At 28.3% G+C, this 18359-nt stretch overlaps 1 protein-coding gene across 1 annotated transcript; it reads right to left on the bottom strand.

Moving 5' to 3' along the window:
• Positions 1-9605: 9605 nt before the first annotated feature.
• On the bottom strand, positions 9606-15640 carry LOC101492819 (uncharacterized). The gene is made up of 4 exons (XM_027331946.2): positions 15011-15640; positions 14434-14549; positions 11259-11502; positions 9606-11106 (listed from the first exon to the last, which is right to left on the bottom strand). Exons 1-4 carry the CDS (start codon positions 15392-15394, stop codon positions 9787-9789), a joined length of 2064 nt encoding a protein of 687 aa, XP_027187747.1. The 5' UTR covers positions 15395-15640; the 3' UTR covers positions 9606-9786.
• Between the last annotated feature and the right edge of the window lie 2719 nt (positions 15641-18359).

Consider the following 18359-nt stretch of genomic DNA (forward strand, 5'->3'; position numbering starts at 1 on the left):
TCATCCACCACCATATAAAAGTTTTAGCATAGGTGTGGGAGAAATAAATGATTCTAGATTCAAATCTTATCGTTAACATTTATGACAAGTAATCACAAAAATATTTCTTCTACATAACTGATTTATGTGTAAAAAATTAAAATAAATAAAAAACAGTAATTTTGTCTTCTTTTATTTTGAAATTAAACATTTTTTTAGAACTATTTATATTTACCGTTGATGCATTATTTGAATGAGTTTTATATTGATGTATATTCTATTTAAGGACTATAAATTTAGGAGAAGAAAGGAAAGAAGTGATTTGGATGGTATAATTGAAGGATTTTATGATTTTTTTTATTTAATAATTTAGAGATTTAAAAATTTGAAAAAGAAATAAATAAAAAAGAAAAATAAATGAGTAGTCTCTTTAATGTTTCTAATTACTATTAAATGATCTATATGACGTAACATCAACTTAACGTGACATATTAATCACTTCATACTGGATTTATTAACAAAAAAAATATTTTATTGATGTAATATAAATTTTAAAAATCGTGTTGATATAGAGTTAATATACAAATTAATAGTTATAAAAACAACAAATGTTAAATTAGTGTGACAATCATATATTTTAGATTTATTAATACACATATTTCAATATTTATTGAAACTAAAATGAAACAATTATTTAAAAATATGTTATAAAAATAATTATAAAAAAAAGGGAGAGAGGGGCAAGGTCACCCTCCCATAATAAAATAGATGATTTTTATTAGTGACTCAAACTTAATACTTCCTCATTATAATCATATATGTAAATTTCACTCTATCACATATCAAAAGTTAAAAAAAAAACATATACAATAGAAACAATTTCTTATGCAATAATAAAATAAAAAGTATTTGAATAAATAAATAAAAGCAAGTGGGGTTGAAGATTCAAAGAAAAAGAAGGTAATTGTCAAACAAACATCTAGAAGATTATTTGAAAAGTAATTAATATGCTTTGATTTAGCTTAATAAAATCATGCAGCCGTTCACTGCCAAACTTGATCAACTTTGCCGTAATTTGCAATATTGCAACTTTTGCTATCTATCCCAACAACAACAAAAGCCTTCTTCTTAAAAAATTAACATATATATAAAATATAAAAAATTAAATATTCTAAAATAAAGTAATCGTAATTGCTCCTTTAAGGGTCTAAAAGAGAACCCTTAACTTTTCGACACTAATATAATCCTCAAGGTAAAATTTCTGGTGAATCATCACTACTAGTCCAAATTATTGTGATTTATTTTAAATTATTTCAACTTACTATTTGACAGTTAATAAATGATAAATTATTGAACCTCTTCAACTTGTTAGTGCTTTTGTCATGCTGGTTTTGAATTCTTTTGATGTCAGTTAACATTAAGGTCTTATATAAGAATTAAATATTCGATTTTATTCATGATGCTCCAATTAAGTTTTGACAAAAAGTTCACTAATAAGACAAATGAAACCAAAAAATAAAACCAGATTTGACTTCAGATTTTTCTATCAGATGTTGTTAGTGACCGTTAATTTTTGTGTTTTATTTTTTTCTTCTTTTCCAAGTAATGTTAATTTCTAGTTTATTTTCTATCTATATTAATTTGTTACACTGTGTTTGGTTTAAGAGATTTCGAGTGGCAAGAGATAATAACAAAAGAGTAAAGAGAAATAGCTACTTCTTCTCGAAAGAAAAATTTAAAACAAATGGGTTTTATCACCTTTTTAATTCTTCATAAAACAATAAAAAAGTAAAAATATTTTATTTTAAAAAAATAATAAATAATCATAAATAATTAACATTAAAACGTCTCATTTTAATTGTTTCCTCGATTGTTTCATTTGGTTTTTAACTAGAAACGGTATTGCATCTCTAGTTACAATATCATTATCACTTGCCTATACTAGTAAATATAATATAATTGAATTTTATTTACTTTATTATATATAGTAACAAATAAATTCTTAAATAGGAATTGGTTTGTACATTCTGAGATTGGGAATGACTGTAGAAAAGTACGAAGTTTATGAACGCGCGTGAGGATAGAGGACAACAATCTGGTTGATTTAATAAAGTTATTAATTGATTATTTAATCTTTGTAAAAATAAAATATTTAATTTTTATCAAAATGATAGATATTAAAAGAAACTATGCAGTAAATTAATCTTGTGATTTAATTCATTAAATACAAACACAACCAACAATTTTTTTGACATTTATTTAGACAAGATCATTTTTATTAATCCACAAAATCATTATTTTTCTTTTGTTATACAAAACAATAACTTAATTCTACTCTTTTTCTAGCTTATTTCTCTCTTCTCTCACTCACATGTTTTTCTTTTTACAATTTCTTCTTAGAAACAAGCAAAGCATCATGTTTATTGTCAAGGATTGAGTTAGTAGGGGACCAATAGAAATCTTGGTTCTTAAATTTTTACTTATACATTTAGAGATTAAGCTAAACTTTTGATATTAATATGTTATTATAATATTTGTCTCTATATTTTAGTATTGACATTTATATGATAGTTTACAACGAGTCTTTTTTACTTTATATATTGAGTTTAAATATCTTTTAACTAAGTAAAATATAAAATAAGCATTTATTAGAAAATTAATTTGTTTGATTTTTTTTAAGCACCATTGATTGACAAAGTGTTACGACATGTGCTACATCTTCTGGTGTCAAGAGCATTTATATCGGTGATGAGATTGCTGAAATTTTATCTCGTATATAAATTGATGATTTTAATCCTATGAAATATCGTCGAGCTTAACTCCAAAAATAAATATTATTTTATTTCATATTTGTTTTGTTTGACAAATATCATCATTGGGTATATCTTATAATTTTTTTATATATATTGTTCATTTGAAACATCTATAAAAAATTGATTATTTTAATTCTATAAACGCGACTTCAAAAATATAAGTTAGTTCATTTTATATTTGTTTGATAATATTAATTTTAGATATATCTTATAATTAAATTATAAATAGTACATTTGAAAGTTTATTTTTCCTTTTTAAATTATATTTTTAAATTTGATTCTTTAATTTTAGTTTTTGATTTCGTCTTTACATTGTTAATCAGTTATTTTAGGAGTCGTTTTCTATCTTTTTCATTCCAACCCTCATTATTTAAGAGAATTGAACTATTTTAGACTTTTTATTTTTCTTAAACTTTTTTAAGATTTTAATCAATATAAAAATTCAGAAAATAAGCAAAGTTTCATATTTGTCTCTTTCTATTTAATGTTTTTATTCTTTTATTTTTAATTTATATGAAATTATCGAATACAATAGTTTATTATGGAAGTGAGTAATATTTACTTGGTACAATTCAAATAATGCATTGTAACTAATTGGTGCAACTCTATCAATCCACTATATACGAGACGAATTAAATGCTTTCATATTTTTAATGGATAAATTAGATTGAAATTAATAAAATTGTTTTTAGTAAATTGATAATTTTCATTCATCTATTCTATCCAATCGAGTTTATTTCACCCATCTATTTTGTCATCTAGGATAGAGGAAGTAGAACTATTGCCTTTTTGTTGATAGAGAAGAGACCCACACTTTCGGTCAAAAAGACAAGAAAGAAAAAAAAAACCCACAATTTAAAACTTAAAACATATACTACTATTTGATACTAATGTTAAGGTTGTTAAAGATTCAAAAAAATAAAAAAATTATAATAAAAAGAACAAAATTTTAACTTAAAAAAAATTAAATTTACAATTTCTATATATACACTTATAATATAGATTTTCTATATTTAATTTCTAAATAAAAAATAATACTAAATGAATTGTTAAATAAAAATGGACAACTAAAACCCTTGTCTTATCTGCCAATATTTTTCCTCTACTTTAGTCAAAAAGAAAAAATTTCCTTTCTGATGTTTCTTCCCTATTTTAGCAAGTATTTAGATATCTTCTTTTCCTTTAATTAATGTAAACTTAACTCTCAAATATTTTGCTTTAACTTTGCTAAATGTTTATATGTGTTTTACTTAGTTAATATCATTTTCCTTCTATAAAATTTATAACATTCTTTTAACCTTAATATTGTTTTACAAATAAATTTTGACAGAGGGTCCTAATACTCCACAATTCTTTTACGGAAAAAGAAAATCTTATTAATAATATTTCTACTACGATTTATTATTGAGTTCTTTCAAATAATTTATTTTTAATTGAAGTGTATTAACCACTTGAGTTCAATCATTTAATTATCAATTTTTTTTCTTTCAATAATCTTAGTTATCAAAATTATAATATAGAAAAAAATTAGACTATGCACTAATTTTACACCGACAATAAATCCAAACCATTAATTTGATATGTCATTGTATTTTTGTAACTGCTTGAAACAATAAGTACACTATGAATGGTTTCATTAACTTTCGGAGTAAAATAATTTTACACCGAAAATGCATAGCTATTAATCTCTTTTTTTTTAGTCTATAGGTGACATGATATAATTACCACCATATGTCACAATTGCGAGATCCCGATGTAGGACATAATGTTCAATTTAACAATATCGACATTTGTCAGTTGAGCTAAGATTTAAACACATTTTTTATTCTCTTTAATATAACATAGAGAAAGTAAAACCTAGTCGCCCACTTTTGTTGTTCTTCTTCCTATATTGAAAGATGGGGTGGTTTAGCTAGGTTCATTGTTTGATCCAAAATCATTCATCTAAACCATTTTGTTCTCTCTTTTAATTTAAATTAATAATTTTTACACATTTAATTTTCTTACGTGCTTCATTTGTAAGTTCATTGTCTTAGTACGAGGTTTGTTTGTTTTTTCTTCTTGTTCTGGTGTTGTTTGTTTTCTCGTCTTGTTGTGATGTTCCTTTGAATTAGATTGCTAGATCAAACTTCGATCCAGTACCAATACAGATCCAGTCAATGACTTTGGTATCTTCGACGTTAAAACTCTGGAGACACGAGTATTCCAAACACTTCAATTTTATCATATTTGTAAGCATTGTCACTTTTGTAGATATTATATCGTCTTATACTATTAACCTAGACGCTATGAGTTTATTCATCATTTTCAATTTCAACGACTTTAAATTGTATTGTTTTTGATAGAATGAATAAATATCACTTTTTATATAAAAAAAATGTAAAGTAGTAAATAAAATATATAATCATATTATTAATATCCTTGTTATAATTATGACTTCGGCAACATGAACTATTTATATTTATTATAAAAAATAGTGAATTTGATTTCTTTAAAGTTAGAAATCGGTAATGTATGAATGAAATAATAATTGATATTATAATCACTTTATAATTGATCATAATATTAATTATTTATTTATTCTTTGATAATTAATATTATTTATTTTATTATTTAATCTACAGTAATTTGCTCAATTTCAAGGATTTTGTTATGAGGAGTCTAATCCGAAAATAATATATGCTTTTGTTGTGTCTATAATGGTCCGAGGTGGGCCCATTACTTGATCAACTGGAGAGATACATAACGATAATGTATTAATTAATGTTGGAAATCTTTCGCTTGATCTGTCTATAAGCATTTTTTTTCAAAAATTTCTGCTATTTTATTCATATGATAATAGTTTGATATAAATCCAATTATAGCTCAGATTTACAATCCAAATAAACTAACAACTAGTTTTGGTTTAGAAAACTAAAATATAAAAGTATGGGTTATAGCAGATTAATTGGAAAAAATATTAAAAGGAACCAAATGATAATAAAAGTATATGTTCTTATTGTGTAGGGTTCTTGACTTCAGAAATTCAGATAATAAAATTAACTATTGATGAGTTAAGGAAATCTCAAAATTTTAAAATATGTGGCTAGGAGTTAAATTTTAATTATACATATATATATATATATATGTCCAGTTTAAATGACTACGAAATACATTTTGTTTAAAAACATCATCTATTCCTTAAAACATTAAAATAGATTAATTTTCAAATATACTTTTTAAAAAGAAAAAAATTATTAATATCGTGAGTAGTCAGAAAATAACTGTATAAATATTTGATAAGTGGAAGGTGAATTCAAACTCAAAATACGTTTATTTATTGATATATATATGAGTTCCGGTCAAATTTTCTAAACTAGAAAAAAAAACTTTTATTAATGATATAAATAATTTAGAAATAATGAAATTAATCTATATTCTGTGAAAGAAGAAACTAATCTATATGCCAAATAGATCCAACATATGCAACATCCAACAGCTGGGTGGCCATTAATGGAATAAAAACAGATTGCTTATGAATGTGTGAGGAAGTGGTCCTCCACTTAGAGAACACCCTCGTATCATTATAGACTTTTATATCTCACTATACTCTTTTAGTGGTAAATCAACGTCATTTAATAAAAAAATATTATTTTATAATTAGTCATTTTCAATGTCATTAATTATTATTTTTTTAATTTGTGGCTTTCAATTATTATTACTTTCTACATAATTTTCAAAATATAAATTCTATTTTATATTTATAATAATAAAAAAGAATAATTTAATAAAATCTATTATTTGTTGGTGGTTGTTTCATGTTTGGTGATTGCTTTATATACCACTTGTGCAAAATGAGGTGTTGTGATGCTGTTTAAGGGTAAGAAACATAGGATGTTAAACATATTATTTGTTGGTGGTTGTTTGGTCGTTATAGTTGATGCATAACAATATTATCTTTGAGGAAGGAGTGTCTGATTTTTAATTTGCTAAAACATTGGCGACTTTTAAGAACTAACTTTGCTTAATGGTCGATTAATTTTTGTGGGTGTTTGTAGCTTTGTTAGCATAACTCCAATTTTTTATTTTTAAATTAAATAAATAAAATCAACTCGAAATTAATTTTGATCCTCTATTCAACTAGCATTATTAGTAGCTGGAGAGAAAAGACTCTTTAAAAGTGATTGACTAAATTTTCAAATGAATTTAACCATCAACAAAGTAGATGAGTTTTTTTGTATTAATTATGTGAAATTCTTAATGTGACATTCTTAATGTTATTTGACTAATTTATATTTGGACAATTTGAAAGGATCGTAACAATTGTCTTTAATTAAAATGTTAGTTCTTTGAAGCTTTTTGTTATTTGTTATAGAATTAAATTGCAAGTTTGATGGCGGATAAAAGCGCATCACAAAGGGTTTTTGGAATTTAATCAATTGTCGACAAATTTCAACGAGTCTTTTGAGTGTTTTGGTAATAATGCGTTTTTTTTTTTTTTTTAATACTTCAATTTTTTTTTTAAATTATAAATATATTCTCTTTTAAATATTATATACCAAACTATCTTAATTTTTTATTTAGTTAGAATTCGTTATTTGTAAAGACGAATTTTTTAAATAAGGTCGAGTTTGCAATGATGACTTCCTAATTTATTTTTTTTCTTCTTAAAACGTCATTTAAAATGCGGACTTTTTAAAGATAATAGAAGTCACTTTTTGAAATAATGACTTTCTAAAGCATATCGAAAAAAAAACAAAAATAAAAGATAAAAGATAACTAAGTCAATAAAAAATACGCTTTAATATATAATTTTTAAAATAGAGTATATTGATAATTTTTTATTTTAAATTGAGCTATTAAAATAAAATAAAACCCTAGTAGTGCTTTTTTATTTTAAAGAGTTTTAAAAAAACATAATTTTATTTTTTACTAAGTTAAGAATTTTATTTGTTTTCAATTTATTTTGTTAGAGTTTATTTCTCCATTCATATGTGATTTAGTTGTATTCGCATCGACTAATTTAATATTATTTTGATTCATCTTATACTTAATTGATAATTTAATGAATTTTAGTTTCTTTAAAAAATTTATATGATTATAAAAAATAGTTAAACTCAAGTTATATACTTTGACGTGTTTAGTTTATAAAACAACTATGAGTAAGGAATTTAGGTCTTTTATAATGTATCAATACATGCTGATTTTAGAAATTGCGTGGCCAAACTTTCATATGCAAAAAAATACAAAAAAGATTAATATTTTGACCATTAAATATAGTTTTGTTTGATTTTTAAGTTTTAGTTTAATTGACAATTTTGAAAGTTGATTATAATAAAATTTATTATCTCAACAAATATATATTTTTTGGCAACTTGTGGTCAACTTGTTGAAGAAAGGTGGACAATAAAAGCCCAAAGGAGGAAACACACTGGTACACGTAATGTTAAACACAAAAATGGTTCTGAATAAATTAATGGACAATTAATTATATGATGGAAAAGTGAACATGTATATGCACCATAATAATAATTTGGTTTAAATAATTTTTTTCTTCTTATTTTATCTTTTATTTAATATCTATTTTGATTTTTATCTCTTTTCAATTTATTTTCATCATTTATTTTTCATAAATGATAAACGTTATCTCTTTTTATCATAATGTCTACACTTTAAAAAAAAAAAAGCTATTGTATGCTTTGAAAAATAAATTCATTGCAACATGATATTTGTCAAAAATAAATCTGCAACTTGATAAAGGGTACATATTTATACCGGATTGGTAACGTGGTCCCTGACAGTATGACCCCTAATTTCTGACAAATGGTTATTCCATTTGGCCCAAAAGTTGCACCAAGAGGTGGATGATCAATTTCTCACGTAATAGCCTAATGTTAACCTACCATTGTGTAATTAAAAAAAGTGATTTTAAAAAAATTATTTTGATATTTTATAATTTAGAGGTTATTTTAAAATACTTTTAAGAAAATGTGAAGTTATTTTACGTTTGTTTATTATAACAAAAATTAAAATTAAAATTAAAAACAGTTGCTCAATTTAAACAGTTTATATATTATTTTCAAATTAAACAGTAAACTTTTCGGTTTTAAAAAAACTATAAACAAAATGATACATTAAAAAGTGTTTTTTTCTTTTTACATTATTATTTTACGAAAATATGCATCAAACGCACACTAAAAAGCACATGTCACATTTTTCAATTTTCATTTTCATTCCATCCTTTTTAAGACAATGAAGTAATTAATGACTAGTCTATTCGTTTAAAAAAAAACTATGACCACTGGCAGTCTGTATTCATAAAGTTCTTACAATAATGTATTGAGTTCAGTGAGATTACTAAATAATTGAAAGAAATAATAGTGAACAACTAGGATTCTATTTTGAGACGAACTGAATTTCTCGAAACAGCCATATTTGAGATTTGAAATAAAATTCAAGAGCCAAGACGAACTATGTTGTTGTTGCTACGGAATTAAGAGATTCAAGGCTATCATCAAATATTACAAGGAATTAAGTGCCCTGTAATTTTGCATTTCAACTCCTTTTACACAACATAATTTCATCTCCTGAGGAGGGTTAGAGATGCTTATCTTATCCGTGTAGCTCCTTTGATCTCAATTTTCAAATTCAAGTAGTTCAAAATTCAAAACCCATCTGAAACCTTTTGTATAATTTATAATTTTGTAAAAGATTATTCCATCCATATTACAATCCTACTATTCTTTTACGACAAAAAGAATATATAACGATCCTACAATTATAATCAATGTAATTCTAAGTGAAATCTTGATTTGACTAACGAAGGCCAGAGAGTAATCATCAATTTCTAATCAATTAAAGATCAATAAAGGCATACTACATGGAATCGCGGCTTAAGAATCGTGAAATTTGTACTAATTCCATTCAAAAGGGCTTAACTACAGCACATATCTACATTTTTTGGACGAGAGAACAACAAATGGAAAAACATAATTTGCATTCCAGACTATTACTACTAGGAATCCAAAGAAGGCCCGCCCTCATCCGAAAAGGCACCACCTGTATCATTGGATTTCTTCATTGTTTCCAAAATCCCATAGTTGCCGCCACACACCTCCGAATCACCTTCATTGTCTCCCTTGGATACCCCAGAAGATAATGATACTAATCCCATAGCAGCAATGCTATTTGCGATAACATTTATATCTCTGGTTCCTGTGTAAAGACCACGGCTGCCAGTGACAAGTACATTGTTTTGTTTTTCATCCATATTGGTTAAAATTGCTGGTAAAGGGTCCATCATAACCTGTTGGTTACCCTGGTTTGAACCACTAATCAGCAACCTTAGAGTCTCTCTTGCACCTTTCACCACAGCATCAGATTCAGAAATCAGTGGATTCACAAGATTTGGATGTAGTGGTGGAATACTAGTTGACATTGCAGGACCAGCACTCACAAGATAGCCCTGCCCCGAAGAACAGACATCAATTACTGGGACGTGAACAATTGGATCACACATTAGTGGTGTAAAAGTGGGAATCTGTTGAGAAGTTGGTAATGACATTCTGACTAATGGTTCAGGAAAAAATGGAGGAAAGTCCATTGAGGAACCAAGATTGAGAGGCTGTATTGGTTGAAACAGGCTAGCTGAGAAGCTGTTGGGTAATAGAGAGGCGCCAGAGGCAAGAGGCTGTGAATAAGCAAATGAGTCGGGAGATTGTGGAAGTGTTGCGATGGATGGAAAGGTAGAAATCCCAGGAGGACACCAACAATAGTAGGGAGAAAAAAGAGGGGGCACCACAAGGGGGGATTCCCCACCCGGTCCAAGGCTGAATGGAACAGTCAGCTTTCCCATTGATCCCATAAAACTTGGTGAGAATGCAAGAGATTTTGTAACTTCTGAAGCTTTGTCGTGATCAGAGGTTGATGATGAATCCAAATTGTCAACTGCTGGCTGCTGGTTCTCACCACGGCGCTTAATCTTCTCCCTAGCAGCAATCCTGTGGGAAGACAAGTTTCTTGGGGGAACCTCTTTAAAAGAACTTGACCTTGGACTAAGAATACTCGGGTAAAGCATTGAATCTCCCTTGGCTGTCTGTACAATATGTCGAGATCGTGGAAATTTTGATGATGAACTGTGTGTATTTTCAAAAGCAACATCACTGTATGTTGTGGAATTAGCAGAGGTTGAAGCACAGGCTGAACTATCATGACTACTTCCCCCAGTTGACCCCACAAGGAAAGCACGAAGCTGAGTCGCAAAACAATCAAGCCGCGACTTGCTAATGCCACTCAATTCAGCAATTGATGGTTTCCTCTTGAGTAAATCATTCATCTGATTTATTGGAAAATGAGTTTGTAACAAAATATAAATAATAGGAAATATTCAAAACATTACCAAAAATAACAAGAAACCAGGAAGAATGCAGACTACTTTTCATATCTAACACCATGCACTAATTAAAAGCTAAGACTACCAAAAATTACCTTTGCAAGTAATTCAACTCCCAACAGCTTAGATTTTTCAGAGCACCAGAAGAAAAAAGTTCTGTTATCAGGAGTTGTCACATAGAAGGATCGACCAGAACTGTCAGTAGGGATTCCCTCAACCACAACAGCAGAAGATTGAGATTCGCTGGAAAGAGGGAATAATCTCTCTGTTTTACCATCATCCCCAATGAATGAGAGACGAAGATCAGAACTTGGAAGTAGAACAAGTGTCAAGTTACCCCTGTGAACACGTCAAGGCTAGATGTTACCTTACAAAACTATAATTAAAAAGATAACTAACAAGAAATAACATTATCAAATTTACATCAAGCAATTGTTATGCAGAGCCTTCACAGTCCAAAACCTTAGCTGACAATTTTTTTATTAAAAAAACCTTCCAATAAACCATGTAAGTTCATGTAATAAACATAAATTAAAACAACGAAGATATACCAATAATCCTTCCTCCCAACACAGGCACATACTATGTTTTCGTCACTAGGAACGTAAAATACAATCAAAACGTTTTCTGATATGTAAGCTAAATCAGGTATAGAAACCAAATGAATTTGTCAAAATTATTGTGCCCCCACTATTTTCCTTCCAATAAGTATACCTTAACCAAGGTATACAGTTCCTAATACATAGAAGTTGAAAATCATTGGTATCTTTCAAGGCGCAAGTATTTTCTAATTTGTAATAGAATACTAAACACAACAGTTAAGGACACAGCCATTTGCTTCCAACTGAAAACTCATAATCAGTGACCAGAAGGTATATTTCAGATAGAAATGCAGCCACATCAAAAACTGGTCAACCTTTCTGACAAACAAATTGAACCCTTTTCACCATTGTAAATACAGAAAATGTTCCTCAAAGAAAGATAATTCTAAACACTTTCTACTAAATATTTTTCGAAGTTCAGTTTAGACTTTAGAACAAACATTAAAGAAAAAAAGAACCATATGCCAAACAAAATCCATATCAAATCTGGCTAATACAGACAATCTTTGCCTAAGCAATCACATTGATGCAAAACTTAGGGAGGCAGGAGTTCACAAGAAATAACATGCTAAGCATCTCAACGTATAACATGGAATATCAAATATACACAGAAAGGCACAGAATACATGGAGTATCAAATACGGAAAATCACTGTGTACAAATATGCAGATAAATGACAATTTACTAATTTGCATATACCCTAGTCAATGAGTTACTTCATCCCATACAAAAGCTTCAAACCTATAGTGAAGTGATCTAAAAATCCAACCAGCAGTAGTATATATAATATAGGATCATGAAACTACCTTTACTTCCTCTTATTTCAGAGATCATAATAGAATACGCCCAGTTACCTACAAGTCAAAAGACATTTTTACTTGGAAGAACAAACATATGACCATCAATGAACTAAACTACAGACTCTAGTAATTATTAAGGATTATTTAAAAAATCTACATATTTCAATAGGTTTATATTACTGCAAGTAAAGAAAAATACAAAGCAAACTTGTGCTGCAGACAGCTAGTAAGAAGAAATGGAAAGCAAAATTGCTATATAATAGACATCTTAGTTGGCATGTGGCAGACAGGTAAATTCTAATTCAATCTTCAGAACAGCAACATAGCAAAACAAAATGCACAAGTAATTGGCTATAACAAGTAGATAAACAATTACAGTTAAGAATTAGCCAGATAGCCATAAATGAAATCGTGCACAAGTCAATTAAATTCAGTGGTAAGGAATAATCTACAAGGAAAACAACATTATTAAATCTTAACTTCTAAAACTTAAGGAAACAATAAAAACAAAAATATTTTTTGTTTTTGTTTTAACGCTTTGGTTCCTAGGGGAATGGGACCCTAGTAATCCAGAGTTCATCTGGGAAGTAAGTAAAGTCTGGTCAATAATTGTTCCAACCAGGATGCGAACTCGGGTTCTTCCAAACGATTTGTCCTTAATTGAAGCTCATTAATCACTTGAGCTCAATCACTTGATTAAATATATATATACATATACATATATATATATCACAGATAGAACAGAGCAAGTATATTAATTAATGGCTGTTGGGCAATGGATTAAGTGTAAATAAACTCATTCAACCTGATTGATATAAAAAACTAGATCTATAAAATAAGGATTGCACTAATCAGGCCTACTTCTGACCATTTTTCTCTTCCAGAACCAGAAGGCCCTGAGTGCCCTAACTCGAACAGCTACAGACTTATGGCTGCAAACTCTGTTCTTCCTTACTAACAGATCATGCCGTGGCTCAGCATCAATGCTGTGATTGTAAAACGCACACACTACACCCACAAAGGCTGGACGGGTTTTCATTAAAGGAAGAGCTTATCTTCACATATGTGGAGGCCAGGTAAAAGAAAATTTATACATAATTTATTTTTGGAAGTTGAAACAGAGTTTCAGATGCAGGAACAACTTTGCATAAGAGAAAGAGCTTCTCTCTGCATGTACCAGCAATTAACAGCAAAAATTGTTCCAGGCAATTTGGATAAACAGCTTATGTAAGCACTTATATATAAGCTAACTTTATAGTCAAAGAGAAAATGTGATCAAACAACTTTTATATAAGCTATAACTGTTTACATAATCAGAATCAGCTGAAAACAACTTATGATCATGTCACAAGTTGTTTCCATAAGCTCTCTTGCTGCAATAGCTACTACCATAGATAGGAGGCTATGGTCCCATATTTCATTTCCCATTATGGTGTCGACTGTGGAGCCAGCATTTGTTTTCTCGCTGCCAGAAAAGGGAAACCACTCCCTATTTGGCTGAAGGTGCCAGCAACTAGTAGTCACCACTCACAGGAACTTCCAGTTGTGGCCATCTTGTACATCGGTTACTAAGGCTATTTATATTAATAAATTTTAATAATCGTAATTTTTTTCAATTACCTTGGCTGAAAGAATTAATCATGCAAAAAACAAACAAAGATGAATATACTAATGTCAATATTGCATGACACCAATGCGCTATTGCATGACTAAGTAATAACATATACTCAATCCTATTAATGCATAACACAAATAAGTTGCTAATCGAACAGCATAATATCAAAATTTTAGAGTTGAAAAAATGTGTACCCTTCAAAGAGGGAAAACAATAGGTAGATTTCCACACAAGTTTCACATGACATTATTACCTATTGGCAGTAGGACACAATCGAGTGCCTTCCTTATTGATCTTCCCAACACGGATGGAAACAAGGGGCAAGCAGAAGCATCTAGCTAACATACCAACCTCGGACAGCTCAAAATGCTGCACAAAATGTTAAGAATATTGTTTGGATTAGTTTGTTCAAATTGAATAATGATTCAATTAGATTGTTAGAGTTAGTGCTCTGAGTTAGTTATTACTTAGTTTCTCTATACATAGAAAACTCATTGTATTCATTTCTTTATCTTTTATCAATATGAATCCTAAGGAATTATTTCCTCTGTCAAACTCATTGATAAGACCCATCTTCAACAGCAGTAGCACGATACTATTGATTGAAGAGGTGTTCCAGTGTCTGACATGACGTTGACATCTTGATTGCATTCAATTAATTCATTTTCTTAAATTAGAGTCAGTGGTGTTGTGTCTGTGTTAGTTTCGTTCTTTAAAGTCCTCAACTCTATCATCGTGTTATTTCTAACACAGAACTCGAAGATAGTAATCATAATCACCACGATGACAACGAACGATTCATCAAACCAAAGCCTCGAGACGAAGCTCACCTGAATTAATTGAGTCAATAAAGGATCTTCAGAAACGCCAGAGACAGTGTTCATCTTCAGCAAAGGTTTCAACCGCTCATCGGCGCGACACGCTCCCATAACTTGCATATCAAGAGCTTGAAGCCACTGCAACAGCCGGTCTTCACAATAAGTCTGCTGAATCAGCAGATCACCGTCGCCTTCATCAACAATAATATCCGTCAAACGCTCCGTCAAACCAACCTCACTCCTCGAACTACCGTCTTCTCCTGGCGAAGAACTACTCGCGCCGGATCCACTTTCCACAGACGAAGAATCGTCGAAATTGAAATCCTCACCGTTCGATGATTCCACTGGATCTTTTCCATCGCCTTGAATCAAATCTCGTTCTCTACGATTCGCCATGTCAAGACAATTATCCGAAAAATTAATCCGAAGAAAATTAGGAAAATCCGTAACCCTAGCTTTTGTCACAAAATCGGAATCCAATGCCTCGAATCGTTATCGAGAAATCACACAATTACACGAGAAAGATTGAAAAGAAATGAAGATAGCGTTGTAAAGGGTTTTAGAGAGAGAAATAAACGGTTTTAGAGAGAGAAATAATATCTGCAACAGGTGGTAATAAGCAATGTCCGAAACAGATATAAAACGGACGAGTTGTTCCATAAATAGTAGGCGAATTAGGGTGACGTGGCGGACGTGAAATGAATTATAGAATGAGTTTTGGGTATTTGTTTGAGTTCCGGACGTACTAGTTGGTGGGGTCTCGTTTCCACGTCAGATTGAAGTTGTGCCACGTAGGATGCTAGGGCCGACCTTCTAACTGATTAGGTCTTGAAAACGACAGCGTAAGGACGGTGATAGTGATCGGTGGGTCCACCCTAAGAAATTTTTTAAGGCGTTTCTAACCTTCGCAAAACATTTGTTTATCCTATTATCATAAATAAAATTACATGTTTTCACTAATCAATTTCAACGTATACATAAACTACACTCTCAATTAGTTAATTCAAATAAAAAATGAGAGTTTTTGAAAAAATTTAGATTTGAATTAAAGAAGTTTTCTTTATATAATATCATTTTTGTAATAATAATATACTATTATCAAAAAATTATAATATATATTGGAATCAATATTATCAATATTTTAAATTTTCAACTATTACATTCATAATCTTTTAAAACTATATGTTAATTATTATTTTCATTTTCATTTCAATAATTAAGAAAATTATTGAAATGATATTGATTCAATAAAAAAAATATATGTATTTATTTATACTTAAAAATAAATAATTTATTAATTAGAATAGACAAACAATTAAATTTATGATTAATTGAATTCTCTAAAATCAAACGAAGGAAAATAGATAAGTATAGTTATGGAGCGTCATAAATTTTTATTAGGAGTAGTGGCACATTATTTCTGTAGGATACAATATTATGACCAATAGGATTAACATTCGTTGGTAATTACAAATACTTGTAAAAAAATTCAAAGACAAACAATCAATCAAATAAGTTTATGAGATAATGACGAAAAACTTTGATATTAAAGTACTAATAGTATAGAATTTATTGTCTGAAAGAAATAATATTATAAAATTCTTAAAATAAATCTTTATGTCGGAAAATAATGTAATAATCAAATATTTAAAATTGAACATTTAATAACTAATCCTAAAATAAAATATGATGTACACACTATGTCTATTTATTTTTTATCTACTAATATAATCTAATAAAATTATTCTTCTCAAGTGAGGTAGGACTTCTCAACTTTCGACGTCCCCTTAACCGTCTCAGTATCTTAAAACAATATTTTAATAAGATATTAAATATAAGTGAATAATAAACACAATTTTAAAATAAATATTGTTCTCAGTTGACACGGTAACTGAAAAAATAATCATGACATTTGCATTCTTCCAAAAAAATATTCTTTAGAAACATAAATAATATTTCTATAACAACCAATTACTTTTAATTATTAATATAAAACTCAACTACTTAAATTTACAATATTCACATCTACAATAATCAAATACACTTGTTTATTATGCAGAAAATAAATAAATAAATTCAATTAGGTTCAATCGTTATATGGAGATGTATTACTCTTATGAAGTGAGTAATTTCTCATTATATGGAACATCTAACTCATAGTGTGGTACAATATTCATCCATGTGGAAACTCAACTCAAGTGGAATATAAGATTCGTTTTTATAAAATCATATTTAGAATATAACATTTCTTTAAATATATAATTACAACAATCATTCAAAAACACATCATAAAACAATCTTTAAAAAAATACATATTCAAACAATCATTAAAATAAACGACAATTTAACAAACAAAATAATAAATAAATCAGTTCATAATTTAAGATTATATTTCATAAAATCTCAATTTTAATAGAGTTAAATTTTCGACAAAATATATTTTATAAAAAATATATTTCAAAACACCTAACTCTTTTTCATCCAAAATTCTCAAAATAGTGATTAAATAATGTAATTACTCACCTGTTGAGTCAAAACTGAATTGAAATTGATTGGTACTCTTTTTATTAATTCACTTATTGTAGCCCTGATGTGTTGTTCTTTTCAATCTTTTTTCCGTGGGAATGATGGTGGAGCATATTTTATTTGATAGTGTTAGTGTATTTTTAGTGTACTAAGAGTATCTATATGTAACATTTCAGCTCCTAATAATTTTGATATTTAAGGTATTTTGTATTTTCTATAATAATAGACTTGTTACAATATGAGCCACATATGTAGGAACAAACAAAACTCCCCTCAAATAGTCTGCTGTATAATAATATGCTTGTTTGTTACAATTTTTAATAATAAGAATAATAATTTATAATTTAAATTATTTTAGATTTTAAAATTTTAATTATTTTTAGTCTATAATTTTAGGATGTTACACATTTTTATCCCTTTTATCGTTCTGTTTTACTTTTTATGTATTTATTAGTTTAGTAGTTTAAAAACACTCAAAACTTAATATTCTATGAAGTAGTTAATGGACTCATGGCTAAGTAACATTTATTTCCTCACTGCAATCATTTGCAGAAAAGAAAATCACAATTGAGAGATATTAGTTGATGCTTCAGTTAATTCTTAAGTTGTGACAATATTATCTCGTATTTAATCGACATCAATTAGGACATTGTCTTACCATAAACACGAGGATTGTCATAAACTATTATTTGTAAAGTGTATCATCGACAGTTATTAAAATTTCTTATAATTTTTAAATATTAATCTACAATGGACAACTTATCAAGACGGTCTAACGTAAAACTCACCTACAAATTCATTTCATTTAATAAAGTATAAGACAATAAAAAAAAAT

This window comes from Cicer arietinum, chromosome 2, assembly GCF_000331145.2.
Source record: "Cicer arietinum cultivar CDC Frontier isolate Library 1 chromosome 2, Cicar.CDCFrontier_v2.0, whole genome shotgun sequence".
In the NCBI taxonomy this organism is placed as follows: Eukaryota; Viridiplantae; Streptophyta; class Magnoliopsida; order Fabales; family Fabaceae; genus Cicer; species Cicer arietinum.